General features: G+C 44.6%; 1 protein-coding gene across 7 annotated transcripts in view; it reads right to left on the bottom strand.

Annotated features, from left to right (window-relative positions):
* Positions 1 to 15294, bottom strand: part of Slc24a2 (solute carrier family 24 member 2) — a 224349-nt gene that overhangs the window by 17585 nt on the left and 191470 nt on the right. For 6 of the 7 annotated variants that reach the window (XM_036177993.1, XM_036177998.1, XM_036177992.1 and 3 more), the window contains one exon: positions 1936 to 2079. In XM_036177993.1, the coding sequence (XP_036033886.1) occupies positions 1936 to 2079 (144 nt within the window). The remainder of the gene's footprint in view (positions 1 to 1935; positions 2080 to 15294) is intronic. The other variant, XM_036177997.1, reaches the window with a different exon arrangement.

Raw genomic sequence — 15294 nt, forward strand, 5'->3', positions numbered from 1 at the left:
AGCTCTTGGTCTTTTGCTATCCCGTGACTAAGTTCAGACTAGACTGCTTAAAGATTAGAGATCGTGTTGAACACAGACAAGCTGTTTCGGCTGAGACGCTCCTATGGCAACCTGCTTCCAGGAGAACTATCTGGCTGAGCATAGCACTAACTTCCAATCCTCAGGATCATGGGCCAAAATAAGTTTGTCTTAAACTGCGTTTGAGATGGTGTGTTACAGAGCAAAAAGAAAACTGACATAAGAAACAGTCTAATAAAACCTCCCTATAATAAAGATGACCAGGAAATATCTTAATGGCTCCTGTATTTACTGACATGAATTACTTCATTTGGCCTCCTGTATGTGCAGGGAGGACCACATAGTTGATCTTCCAGCCAATATGCTCTCATAGTAAGCTGAGACTGTCATAGGCAAGTTGGGGTGTACAGTCAGTCACCTTCAGTTTGCAATATCGTATTGAGGCAGGTGTCTTTATGCTTTTTCTCAATCACAGAATGCCATGGCTGGCAAGGAATTTAGAGATCTTAGAAATCTTCATCAACAGTGGACAAAAATGGAATTCAGAGAAGTATAGTTTCCCAAGGTTGCTTAGCTTACAAGGTAGGATGGGGGAGCAAAGTACCAGAGTCAGGGTAGTGGAATAAAAATGAGCTGGACTCGGGAGCCTTAGGCTCAAGTCTCTTTTAACTGTTTCTGCAAAATCATGCTTTGAGTTATATGTAAGCGTCTTCATCAGGTTGCTACTGCTGTGAGGAAACACCACAACCAGAAGCACCTTGGGGAGGAAAGGGTTCATTCAGTTTACACTTCCATTCCTGTTCATCACTGAAGGAACTCAAACCAGGCAGGAACCTGGAGGCAGGAGCTGATGCAGAGGCATGGACAAGTGCTATTATTGGCTTATTCTTCACAGCTTGTTTAGTCTGCTTTCTTATAGAACCGAGGACCACCAGCCCAGGGGTGGCACCACCCACAATAGACTGGACCTTCTCCCATCAATCACTAATTAAGAAAATGCCCTTCAGGTTTGCCTATGGAGGCATTTTCTTCACTGAGGCTCCCTCCTCTCAGACGACCTTAGCTTGTGTCAGATTGACATAAAACTGCAGTACAGCAAGCATGCCTTGGTTTAGTTACTAAACTTAAAGCCAGAGACTATGAATTTTGTGTTATTATTATCCCTCTCTATATCTCTGGCTGTCCTAGAACTCACTCTGTAGACCAGGCTGGCCTCAAACTTAGAGGTCCATCTGCCTCTACCTCTCAATGCTGGGATTAAAGGTGTGCCCGCACCCCCCACCTCCCCGCTGCTACTATGTTCTTTTAATTGCAGCAGGTTCATGGGTACTTTGGCCACTCAAGTATAACTGAATGGTCACTACATAACTTCAGAGACAAGGAACCAAAGACCATGCAACTTCTTCTGCCTTCAGCTGTTAGAATGCTCACTCTTGGAGGTCTGACCTCTGAGGTAGGACATTAGGCTATCCTGGGGCCATCCTGTTTTGAGGAACCAAAGTGCAGAGACAGGCCATGTTTGGGTGCTCTGATAGACAGCCTACCCTCAATCCATCTCTGCCCAGGTGCCAACCCCCCCCCCCCAAAAAAAAAAAACAAACAACAAAAAAAAAAACCACTAGCAAAGAAGATGAACGCAGTTCTCAGTTACAAGTCACCCCTAACCATGCAAGTCTTTCCAGCTGGAGTGCCAGGCTTCGTGACATGGACGTAAACCATCTCTAGTGCACCCCACTTCCGTTCCCATCCCACAGGATCTGTGAGCAGAGTAAAATGGTGGTTGTTTGACACCCTTAAGTTCTGGGGTGGCTCACGTTTGATAGCCACCGAACAACCACTGCGACAGAAGCTTCAGCAGGTATGGGGAGAGGCACGCATGCGTCACCTCACTGAGGAACACACCAGAGCCTCACTCACCGGTTTGCGGACGTCCGGTAAGGTGATCCAGAGCGGGAGTACGATGGGAAGAACGATCAGGAATGTGACCTGCTTGCGGGTGTTGGACGGCCAGGACAGGCTGAGGGGCTGGTCATCCTCTTCCTCAGCAGTCTCTGTGGCCTGCTGAAGAACCAGAGGACAGCTGTCAGTAGGCAGAAACTTGGGGAGTGATGGAGCCCACCAACACAGCTGCTGAGCAGGTGAGGGCCGTCCTGGGCCTCTCCTGGGTGTTTCCTAAGTCACCTGAGCTGCTCTCCCGGGTATTCTTGTGTTAGAAGCACCCCACCGGTTACAGCCTGAGGTTCCCCCGCCACCACAGAGCACTGTAGAACTTTCTTTTCATTCTTTGGGTATCCTATGGCTTCTCATGTTTGTCAACTGATTAACATTGACCATAGTCACTACTCATGATATATATATCTAGCTTCTTATCTTCTTATTCAACTATACAAAGTAATGGGTTTTTATGATATTTCCATACACGCATATAATGTACTTTGGTGTGATTCACCTTACCCTTTCAAAAAAAAAAATCCCCCTTCATGAGCATTTTACAATTAACAATATCTGCTGATACAGTGATCTATGACCCCATCTCCTTTTCCCCTAGGACTGTGTTATGTGATTTGGACTCCTTGGGAGGAAGAAAGGGTAAAAAAATTAAAATCCCTCTCTTCCTCCTTTCCCCGATCTCTCTTCTCCTTTTTCCTTCCCTGCAGCTGCTATTCACCAGGCCACAAAGCTCACTTCGGGAACAGTTCAGTGTTAATCCCGGGATGTCCTAGCTCTCTGTTCACCCAAGAATAAACTCAGCGGTTTTTGCATGGATGTTCCTAACTTGCTTAATCAACGGGGTGAATTCTCAACCATTCCACTTGTCATTAAAGGCACATTATACAAACACACACCTCAGGACTCAGAGAAACAGGGCCAAAGGCTAGTACAACATCCACCCTGCCCACCCGGCATCTCAGAGGCAGGGTATGAACTCCCAGTCTCTGATCTAGCAGCCGCTGCCTGCGTTTTGGGGGCTCTGCTGCAGTCAACAGCTCTCAAGCCCCAGAGGCAAAGAAGACAAAAGGTGGATCTGTCCAGCAGGATGAGCATTAGTCCATGAGACAGGGCACAGGGTCACCAGCACAGCACTGCTGACACCACCATGTCACTGCCACCGTCACCCTGCTTGTTTAGAAATGAAGCAACAGCAGCAGGCCAGAGCACCAAATCTAAAAACAGGCACCTTTGCAGTGATGTTTCCTTTAGGTACCAGGCTTCCAGCACTGCTCGACACTTTCTAAGCAGCGGCAGTGACTCCTTCAAAGTCTGTGTCCCTAAGGAGTGGCAGGTGGGAAAAGCTTGGGCCAGATGTCTTAAGGGAGGAAATACTGGACTATAGAGGTCATGGCTGGGTGTGCAGATTCACAGCAATGCTACTCTTAGTTTATTTACTGCTACTTATTAGAGATGGACAAAAGGCCTGTAGTGGTGAACGAAATTATCCGCCTTCAACTTTCTCTGGGATCCAAAACAAAACCAAACAAACAATTAAAAACAAACAAAAAAAACAAACCATGTGACTGAAAGCCATGTTGAGAAAGATTGGAAATAACAGGTTTGTGGCAGTGGGTAAGAATCCTCAAAGTACAAATGCGGGAGAATTATGGGGATTAGGCAAAGAAGTTGGCAGTGTATTTTGGTTACCCGCACCCTCCCCATTCACACACCTCGCCCTCCAACCCCTTTGCTAATGTGATGCAGAAGCCATTCTATTCACTGTTGTTTCCACTCTTTCCTAGGGACTCTGCCCTGATCCTAGTCACGTCATCCTTGGAGGAGAGGTGACCTGCAGAGAAAACCATACCCTGTGGGCTCACATACCTGGAGTGCCATCTCGAAACAAGAATAACAATCTGTGTGTCATGGGGCAGTGAAGAGAAAGAAGGCTGGGGCATATGAAGTTTCCTTCCAATGAGATCTTCCTCATGTAACCAAATGAGTGACTTTCCCTTACACACCAAGAAATAGGCACCAAGAGTTGATGTACTATAGCAGTCTTCAAGAGCACGGCATCTCATACCAAGTTGGGGGTTTAATCCAGCAGATGACTGGCTTTCCTGAAGACCAGTTAGTCCATCTGACAAACTCACCAAGCTCCTCTTTCTGCCTGGGTAGCCTCCCCTCCCCATCTGTCCCCTACTGCCATCCACAATTTAGCAACTTTTCTCTCAACTCCAAGCTACCGTTTTTGAGAAAAGACAAAAGCAACTCTTTATGACTCATATCATTTTAATGACACCAACAGATGGTGACATTTCATCAATAACCTTTCTGCTTGTAACCTACAGATTAGCTCTTTTCTCCATCTGCCAAAGTCACCAGGCAGGCGGTGCCGCTAGCAAATAGCAGAAAATAATTGTCTGTTTGCATGCCCAAGCTCTAAACACACTACTGTCCAGTGCAAACAATTAGCCGTGTTGTATAGGGTCCAAGGGTGGCATCGAAGGGTCCAAGGGTGGCCCTGTGCTAGGGCAGGAGTGGACTAGAAGAGGCTGTGCTTAAGCTATGCCAACAGAAAACTTCACTCTTCATGGGGACCGATTCCTGCTGCAGGGAAGTGAAGGGGTCTAGAACCCTGGGATGGATGTGAGAGGTGCCTCAGGAGCAAGCTGTCAGAACACCTCAGAAAAATTCTTTCTGTCTTCTTGCCAAGAAAGTCTCATTCTGGCTCAATGGGCAACAGCTAACAAGCTGGTTAGAGACACTACAGAAGGACACACTGTTCCAAGTTTAGGGCCTGTTTGTCTTTGCCTGAGCAGGAGATACAATGCTTGCATTAGGCTTAGACCCAAGTGAGGCCATTGAGGTTAGGGCAATGAGTTTTCAACTTTTCCTGGAGTTGTAGCATGTCAACTTTGACCTTGTGATAATCCACTCTTGCCTCCTAAAGTGTTTGAAGAGTGTCCCTAAGAAACAAGGCAAGGAGAGCAGGCTACAGCTGTCTAAGGCAGAAATAATGCAAGTGATTTTTGATATAAAGGCTTAACATGGTTTGCTATCTGCTGGGGTCTTATACAAACCCCATAGTTTCACAAAACTAGGCTAGTGACTAGATCTTTAGGATCTTGTAATCGCTGATACTAAAAAACAAAACAAACCTTAGAGGAAAACAGCTTACTCAGCAGGGCATGAGGGCTTACACCTTTAATCTTAGTACTCCGGAAGACAAAGGCAGGATAATCTCAGTCTTTAAGGCCTGTCTGGGATATATAGTGAATAGCAGGATAGTCTGCTCTCTCTCTCTCTCTCTCTCTCTCTCTCTCTCTCTCTCTCTCTCTCTCTCTCACACACACACACACACACACACACACACACACACACACACACACGCACAGTTTCCCAAGTGGTGGGTGCTGCACTGGCCCCCAGATCTAGTGAGATGGGGAGAGTAGTCAGCAGAATCGGGACTTGCAAGCTCCAGTTCCCAGATTTTTCAGGCAGCCTGAAGATTCCCAAGGGCTTTTATGTATGAAGCTAATCATGAAAATCTAGGGCTCCTACTTCCAGGTCATCTTGTATTTAAAAGGAGAGGCAAAAACCAGATGATCCCAAATGCGGGGGGCCTGCTTTTTCCCCCAGGGTACTCTTGAGCAGCAAGAAGTGAGGAATATGTAGATAGAAACATAGAGGAGAGAGACAGTTAGAAAACATAGGATATCCTTGGGAGGGCCTGGGTCCAAACCCACCAGCCCCTTCTGTCTCTACTAAAGGGCTTTTAAAGGAATGCCAAGGGGTGGAGCAAAAGACCTTCCCCAGCACAGCCAAGTGCAGACCATCCCAGACACCTGGTGACGATGCATGTGGTCAAGCCATCCCCTAATGCAGCCTTGCTGTGTAAAGGAAGCTCAGCTCTCACTAGGAAGCTTTTGTGGGCTCCCATACCCAAAGCACTGACTGTTGGCTGCTTGCTAACATGGAAGGAGAATCTCATGGGTCCCCATCCATAGACAAAGAAGCACAGGCAACTGAGAAAAGCTGAGAGCAGGAGAAATAGTCTTCTCTGGGGGTAAGCTCCCCGATTGTTATCCAATATCAAATGGCCATCCCTGAAATCACAAATATACAAGTAACACTAAATGGACTGAACAAGTTGTATTTATGTGTTTATGCACACACACATATATGTAACAACAACAAAGAAAAAGAGGTCATGTATTTGTGGGGAACACTGGAAATGTTGAAGGAAGGAAAGGGAGGGAAAAATGGTGTAAATATGTTTTAACATCAAAATATTGAAAAAAAAAAAAAGGTCAGGTGCTATAGACACCAGTGAATATCAGGCTTTCAAACACAGCTCCTCTGCACCAGTGGTTTCCCCAAGGTCGCTGAAGGGAAAGGTGGCAGTCAAGCTCATCAAGGAGATTTTATGTGGGCTTCACTGCTTGATGCCACCCCAGACTCCTATAACTGTGGATAATCCCATTTTGGCTACCTTTAAAATGGATATCTAGGGAATATTGTAGAAAATGAACGAAACCTTTTACAATAATAAACTTTCCTGGGACTAACGTTAGCAAGGGCTGGAACGGGAGCGGGGTCAGTTTCAGCCTCAGCCATTCAGTGTTTGAAGGTCATAATGCCTCCAGGGAAGGCACAGTAAAACAGCACCATCTTTATCTTGGGACTGCCTGTCTCCCTTTTCATGCTTGAAGCATTAAATAGAAGCTCTTTGGTAACATGTATCATCTCTCAAAGTAGGTCTCCATGGAAACTGGTGCAAAGGTATGTGGGTCTGGGCAGTGAGCCTGTAAGATGCTCCCTCAGGACATCCTGATGGCACCTTGTCTAATGATGGGACAGCTGCAGAAATGCACAGCAAACACAGACCCACTCTTCATATGAAATAGGAATTCTGTTCTATAAGTTTCCTTCACAACATTGGTGCTATTGAAGAACTGAAATAATTCATGCAAAGTACTTAGGACAGTGTTTGGCACACAGTAAACATTCAAAACATGGCTGCTATCACTCTTAAAAAATAAATAGTCAGGAAAATAAGTTATTCTAGGAGAAGGAAAGTTGGCTAGGTGAATTATAATATCATTTCCAACAATAAATCCCTACAATTCAATTATTTGATATGAAAGTGGAAACTGCAATGATTTCCCCCCCATCTGTTCACTCATCCAATATTTATTGAGCATTTGTTGAAGGCATGGTACCGACAATCTAGTTTTCTTCTCTCTTAGTTAAAATGGATAAATAGAAGGCTCTGTAAACAAAAAGAGGAAATTCTACAGCCCTGAGGAGAACCACTATTTTATTTAGTAGGTAGCTTTGAGCTGACTTTCTGTTGGACATCAAGCTTCTAAACAGATGGTAAGACTCACAATATTGTGACACCTTGACTCCAAGCTCTGTGCAGACTTACTAACAATATCAGCACTGGGATTCTCAAAGGCAAAATTACCCGACATGCACAGTGACTCTTCAAAACAGTGAATGGTTCTATTGTCAACAACTGGCCAGTAGAATGCCTAGAGAGACTTCCATAGGGGGCCCGATGTTATGTGAACACCAGTCCACCTGAGTTTGGCAGAGGAAATGGTGTAAACTGACTGGCTCCATTCTCCCACAAAATGTGCTTGCCAATGCGTGGAGGCTAACACACTAACAGACTTCCTTGCCAGCTAACTGCAGAACTAGAACAGGGTTGTGAACAGGACTGACCCATTGTCCTGGCTACTTTCATGTCCAACTTGACACAAGCTAGCATTATCTGAAAGGAGGAACCCAAATTGGGAAAATGCCTCCATAAGATCTGGCTGTAAGGCATTTTCTTAATTAATGATCAGTGGGGGAGGGCCCAGCCCAATGTGGGTGGTGCCATCCCTGTGCTGGTCCTGGGTTCTATAAGAGAGCAGGCTGAGTAAGCCATGGGGGAAAAAGCCAGTAAACAGTACCCTCTTGATGACCTCTGCATCAGCTCCCACCTCCAGGATCTTGTCCTGTGAGAGTTTCCGACTTCCCTGTTTTTGACGATGGACTGCTATATGGAACTGTGAGTGAAATAAACCCTTTTCTCCCCAAGTTGCTTCTGGTCATGGTGTTTCATCACAGCAATAGTAGCTCTAATTAAGACAACCACACAAACATTAACTATTGGCTTATGGTTCACTTTGGTTTCACAGACGCGAAATTAAAATCTCCAGGTTACCATGGAATCTGAACTTTCGGGATCTCAAAACTAAAGCTTTTGGACTTGTCAGACAAAGTATGCTGAGTTATGTTCAAAGATGTCTTAGAGTTCCGAGATGGTTCTTTGAAGGGCTCTGCCCCTCTAAAGGATAAAATTTCATTTGCCTTCCCTCTGTGCAAAGGCAACAAAACCAGGAAAGTCCTGAAGAAGAAAAATGTTTAGAGCAGATAATAGAAAACCAGACAGTCATGTAGGAAAACTTCAGTGATCTGAAGGGAAGCATCCAGTCCTGCTGAACACAAAACACTGCAAGTATGTGAAGAACTGTATTTGGAGATGGGGACTCTGAGGAAGTAACTAACGTTAAATGAGGTTGTGATGATGGGGCCCTAGTCCAAAAAGATTAATTACCTTGTAAATAGAGAGTGCTTGCTTCTTCCCTGGAGTGTCCCTTGTCCCTTGACTTCTCTCTCCCTCTCTGTGTCTACCCATCCTCACTGGTGTGCATGCACTGAGGAAGGGCCATGTGAGGGCTCACTAAGAAGCCAGAGAGAGAGCCTTGACTAGTGGTCAGAAACTTCTAACCCTCACAACCATGAGGAAAACAAGATTGTATTGTCTAAGTCACCCCATCTACGGTATCTTTTATGGTTGGCCTGAGTAGAATAATATGATGACCATATGAGTATCTATTTTTTTTCCAACATATCATTGCTGAGTATGTGCTTTGGCTTTGGAAGAAATTGTGTTCACTTAATTTAATCTGCTTTTCAACTGTCCTTTAAAAACTCAGTTTTGAGTCTTAGAATGACCTACTTCTGTGTTCGGAGATTCTCACCTATCTTGCATTCATAGTTCCTATCAAATATCCCTCAATCTCTATAGTTAACTTCTCAATCTTACACACAAAGTAAGTTAGAAAGAGATGGAGTCAAACTGCATCCCATTTTAGAAGGGCAGCACCATCTGAAACATTTGCCTGGCCTTCTGTGTGGACATTCTGAATCGACAGAGCTGATCTTTAACTAGAAAACAGATTTCCTTAAAAAACAGACACATTTGCTGCAGGTGGTAGGGAGGAATTCACTCCCCTTATAATGACATCATATGGTCTGCTTTACATATAGAAGAAAAAAAAATCCCAGCATCAAACATTTAGCACATGAAACATAGAATAACCCCAAAACTCCATCTTGTACCAGACACTGAACCAAAACCAAGGAGGGTCTCATTGAAATGCAAGTGCTTTCCTTCACTGTACATTTGTCCAAGCCATTCTGAGCTGCAAACTACAGACAAGATAGATTTCTTTCTGAATTGCTGTAAACTGGTTTTGGTGTGTTTTCATGGATTTATAAATATTGCTGACACATTCATAAAAGATTTGTCCACACAGAAGCTAATTGGAGAATCATGAAAATAATCATAAACTCTTTTTTAGCTCCTTATTATCAACTGGATTAGAATTAGTCATAGAAACAGTATATTAATGCTGGTACTTTTTTCAAAGTGGTAATGAAGCTTTCCATCCTTTTATTGATAGTCAATTACTGATGTATCACATGGAAAATGAACAGATATTCTCAAAATTTCCCAGAAAGTAAATTATTAACAGCAAGTTCTCAGTGAATAAGGTATAATTCTTTGTCAATATTCAAATTTAGGAAGATTTTAAAAAGCATTAAATTTTTATCTATTTCATGCTTAAAATATGTTAAAAGGCCCAGGAGTGAATCTTAAGCACTTGGTAAAAATTATCCAGGTCAACAGATGTAGGAAACAGATCTCATTTTTTTTATTAAAAATATAAACTGACAGAAAAATATTATCTGCCCTAGGAATGGCCTAGTCAGCAAAAGGCCTTAAGCTTTGCCTGTTTTTTGATTACTGTTGGGTTTTCTCTGACACAAATGGGTTCTTTTCTAAGAAAGTCATCCAGCAAGATGGTCTGGGGAATCATTCGCCATTCCCATTGCCTTCACAGTGACATCTCGTCACCTTCTCCCAGGACTGCCCTCAGGCCTGGCTGTGTCAGAAAGGAGACACAGTCCACTTCCCACCACCTCATGGTTATTAGAATACTCTTACTGTGCTCATGGGCATTCCAAGAGATGGGCAGTTTCACTAACAGGGGAAAATGAAGTTGTTTCTAAACTTCCACAGTGTTTAACCTACTCCATCCACGTGCATCTCCACTGATTGACAGGAACATGTGGGGTCCCTGTGCTGGACCTCACCACTGTGGAAAGAGATGGTTTTTGTTATGTTAAGGGTAATAATATTTAGAAGAAACAGAAAATACGGAGTCCAGGTACCACCTGCATAGGTAATTTTGGACATTCCTGTCGCACCTGACAGTCTGAGCCCTTGCATTATCAAGTTGTTTCAGGGAGCCCTCAGATCACAGCAGCACCAATTTGCAAGAAATGACAAACTTGGAAAATGGCATTTGTTTTCTAAGGCACCCTTGGAAACCTAAATTTAAGAGGCAGGATATATTTTTAAGCATTTAGTTCTTTTTTTTTAAAGGAGAAATTTAAACACACAGTCACCTCTATCACTTTCCTCTATTCATCCTTTACTTAGTCACCCAATGGGGCTTGCAGAAAGCAGATCTTGAAACCTCTATTGAGTTTAGGGAAGGTCGCCCTATGGAGAAATACATCAGAGCTGTCATAAAATGAAAAGAAGACAGTTTTAACACAGTATGGTGATACTCAAAGTATTAGGTGAGGAAAAAAGAAAAGAGCCTGCATTTTACAGATCCTAGGTCTGTTTTTCATTCTGCACATCATCCACTCATCCATCCACACATCCATTCACATATACATACGTCTGTCCATCCATCATCCATCCATCCATCCATCCATCCATCCATCCATCCATCCATCCAACCATCCAACCATCCATCCATCCATCCACCCACCCATCCATTCACATATCCATCCACCTGTCCATTCATCTGTTCATCCACTCATCCACACATCTATCCATCTACCCATCCATCATCCATCCATCCTTCCATCCAAGGATGTAATTTTCTTACATGAATTTCCTTATCCATGGATATATCAAGGCCATGACTAAAACAAGAATAATTAAGACTTCCCTGAGGGCAAAGAAATCTCAGGCAAAATCAAATCAGAGCTGAGCACAGAAAAAAAAGTTGCTTTATGGTACATTGCCAGGCATGGTCACTCATGCCTTTGATCCCAGCACTAGGTAGGCAGAGGCATATAGATCTCTGTGAGTTTGAGGCCAGCCTGGTCTACATAGTGAGTTCTAGGCCAGCTAGGACTATATAGTGAAACTATGTCTCAAAGAAGAAAAAAAAAAAAAAGCAGGCACAATTTAAACCAGGGAGCTCTTTAGGTAGATCCTGAAATCTGCTGAGTGTCTTTGCAGGGTTTAGATGCATCACACCAAGGAGCATGCAGCTGCAACAGGGAATGCAGGCAAGGGCCATCACCTGGGTGTTGTTTAGACTGGCAAAATTCAAATGCAGCTAGGTGGTTCCTTCACCTCCAGAGCCCCCTCACATGTACTAGTCAAGCTCTCTACAAATTGTCAAAATGCAAGAAAACATGTCTGTCGATGTGTAGGGAAATTCTCCACACTGAAGATTTGGGTGGGATGCAAGCCCATGGCAGTTCTCGTCCACTTCCTGTGCAGCACCGGAGGGCAGGTGGAGAGAAGAGAAGAGATCTGAAGTGTGGAAAAGGCTACGCTCATCTGCACTTCCTCAGACTGGCATGCACCAGGTCCTCTGCTACACAGGGCTCATGTCCTCCATTATTTCGTAAGCTACCCCCAGCCATGGGCCATGGAAAGTCTGTGCTGGAGAAACCTCTGAGCCAAGGTGTCAAGGTGGGTTGAGCTCACTTGGAAATGGGGATTTTCAATACAGCAGGTCAAGTAAGGAGACAGACTAAACCCTTAGGAGAATAGCAGCAGTGGTGTGTAGCATGGGCTCAGCACTTCCAGGAATAAAGTTGGGGTGCCCACCTCACTTGTCATGGAACTTGATAAAATTACAACTTAGACAGACACAAAACTAACAAAACAGAGGCACTGGATCATTTCTGTGAATCCGTGCCGGGAGGCCAGAGTGCCTTGACGTCAAATCTTGTTTGTTTGTTTGTTTTTTCTTACCCTGGAGTTGTAACCCTAATTCAACCCACCACCCAGTCTTTGCAGTCAGTCAGCCTCAGCCTTCTCTATGCCCCCTGTTTTTCTGTTTACTTGCTATGGCCAGTTTTGGTCATAGCTTCTCAATTCTGTCTCTGAAATAGCTCTGAAATCCTGCCATGTTTCATCTTACAACCAATACCAAGGGAAACCTTGTCATCTGTGCTACTTAACACCTATCAAGAAAAGATTTTTTTCAAGTATTTCTAACTTCATGGAACCCCTGTGAGATACTCACTGTATGTCAAGAACTGTTCAAAGAGTAATTGAGCCTCACACTAACACTATGAGATAAGTATTTTTTTTTTTTTTAAATTACTGTTTCACAGAGAAGGAATGTAGAGAACAGAGAGATTGAGTACCTGGCTCTAGGCACATAATCGCAAGGAAAAGGCCTGGGATTTGAACTCTAGTGGTTTGTCACAATAGTCTATGCTTGAATGACTAAAGAATACTGTTTTAATTTAACCTATCATCACCATCATGATGTATTGGAGGATGAGTTTGAATTTCTGATCCTCCTGCCTACACCTCTCAAATGCTGGGATTACAGATACTCCCTTTTGGTGATGTTGGGGGTAGAAGCCAAGGCTTTGTATATGCTAGGCAAGCACTCTACCTACTGAGCTATATCCTCATTCCAAATTTAACCCATTATTATTTTTATTGTTATTACTCAATTTTTTTGACTAGGTAACACAATTACTTGGTTCAAAATGAAAAACCCGCAGAAGTCTCTGGAGGTAATGGACATAGCTAATTTCTCCAGCAGCATCCCAAGCGAAGGCTTGCATGCTGGTCCCTCCTTTTCCCTTCAGCATCAGACAGTGTACTGTTGTATCTCACCATCTAGGATACACTTTGGCACAGTGCCTTTTCACTTAACAACACATACCGAGGATCGTTCCAAGTCAGTATAGGAGAGCGTTCTCTCTAAAGACTGCAGATGGTCTATATCGGGCATAAGCAGTACCCCTCCCCCGCACTCCATAAAGGGCCAGACAGTAAATATTTCAGACTTTGGGGTCCATATGGCCCCTGTTCCATATGCTCCTGCTTCCTTTTTCATGAAAACATTTTGAAAATGTACAAACCGTTCTAGCCCCTTGGGTCATATAGACACAGGCAATAGGCCAAACTGGCTTATGGACCCCAGCACACTGATCCCTAATCCTCTCTGTTCTCAGCTCACTTTCCTGTGTCCAGCCTTTTTCTATTCTGCCCTCCTCCTTATTTCTGTGGTACCAGGGATGGAACCCAGGACCTTGTCCATGCTAGGCAAGTGTTCTACTACCAACCTGTATCTTCAGCCTCCTGGTTATTTCTTGAACAAGATGAACTATCTTCCTGCAAAACATCCAGAAGTTGCCATTGCTCCCTAAATCCTTCAAGGCTCCCCACTCTCAAGAGCTGGACAGAAGGTACATCATGTTCCATGATGTCCACTTATCTCTTCCTCTGGGTCTACTGTGCTTGTCCAAGTACCATCAACTCCCCCCACCCCAATCAAATGCTCTGGGACCTCTCTGCCTCACTGTTGCTTTAAATACAGTCTGGATGCAGCCTCAGGGGCATTCTGGTAGTGCTGGCCACATCTGGGATGTCCAGGGGTTTGCTGCTGCCCAAGAAGAACCAACATCCCATCACCTGAAGGCTAGCCACCTGCTACTGTCTCCTTCTTTTGGTCCCCTTGGCAGTCACAGGAATGCTGTCTCCAGACAAGCCAAGCTCATTTTTGCCTTATGGTGCTGTGCCTTTGACAGGTTCCCACTTAGTTTGAAGGACATCTCCTCAGCAAGGCTTTCCAGGGGCCTCTGCACTCCTTTGTGCCCTCATCCTCCTTTGCTCTCTATGTCCTGGTGGCTGTCAGTCTTAGCTCTGCTGGCTCCGCTCCCGGTACATTGTCTGACCCGAGTGAACACCGAGAGCCTTCTGATCTGATGGATGGCTGAAGCCAGTTTACGTTTCCTGGTGTGTATTTCCTCAGCTTGGTTTACAGTCTCTAGTTCTACTACCTTGTTCAGCAACCATTAAACCTAAGCTTTGGGACACCTACACAGGTTGTCATTTCATTTCTTCCTTCTCTGAGTGACAAATTCCTACCATCCATCAATGCCCAGCTTGAATATTATTCTAGAGTTCTCAATTTCTTTCTTTCTTTCTTTCTTTCTTTCTTTCTTTCTTTCTTTCTTTCTTTCTGTCTGTCTGTCTGTCTGTCTGTCTGTCTGTCAGGCTCCCTGAGAATGGTACACAGAGACCTCTGTGATCACTTTGGGCCATTATTAACTACCAAATGTTTGTTGGCTGACTTATTTATAACCTGTGTATACACATAGAACCCCTTTGCACTTTTACCTGCAAGGAATCCTTAAAGGAAGGGGTGAATGCTGTTTAAGCAGCAGGTTTGAGCATATGATGTAAGTAGATAGCATGTGGCCCTGTGCCAAGGGCACATCTAGCTCTGACGATAGCACCAATGAGGCAGTATTTTCAGGATCTGTGCTTTAAGGAGGAGACAGTGAGTGCCCAGTCAGGCTGGCAACTTGCCCCTTGGCTTTGGAATACACCAGCAGGTCACCCTGTAGTCAGCTACAGTGATGACTTTTTGAAAGCTTGACTGCTCTCCAGGAGAGCCAGCATGACACACAAATCCGTGCGTCTCCCTGCACTGAGACCTGGGGCGGCTCTGCGGACAGAGGTCAGTGAGTCTTTGGCTCTCCTGCAGCAAGGTCCTCTCTTGAAGGGACACAGATGTCCCTGGGCCAGACAGATGGAGTGGTAGGGTGATGAGGTGTCCCTCTGCACACCTGTGACTGTGCCAACCCCAAGGGCAGCCAGATGTCCTTGGGGCTTACCTCCTGTTCCCACATGCCGCTTATCCATGTGGACATAAGCCACTCTGCCAGATCACTGCTGAGCTGACATGGTGCCAGTCCAGGGCTCTGGGCAGGAGG

The sequence above is a fragment of the Onychomys torridus genome, chromosome 2, assembly GCF_903995425.1.
Source record: "Onychomys torridus chromosome 2, mOncTor1.1, whole genome shotgun sequence".
NCBI classification, from domain to species: Eukaryota; Metazoa; Chordata; class Mammalia; order Rodentia; family Cricetidae; genus Onychomys; species Onychomys torridus.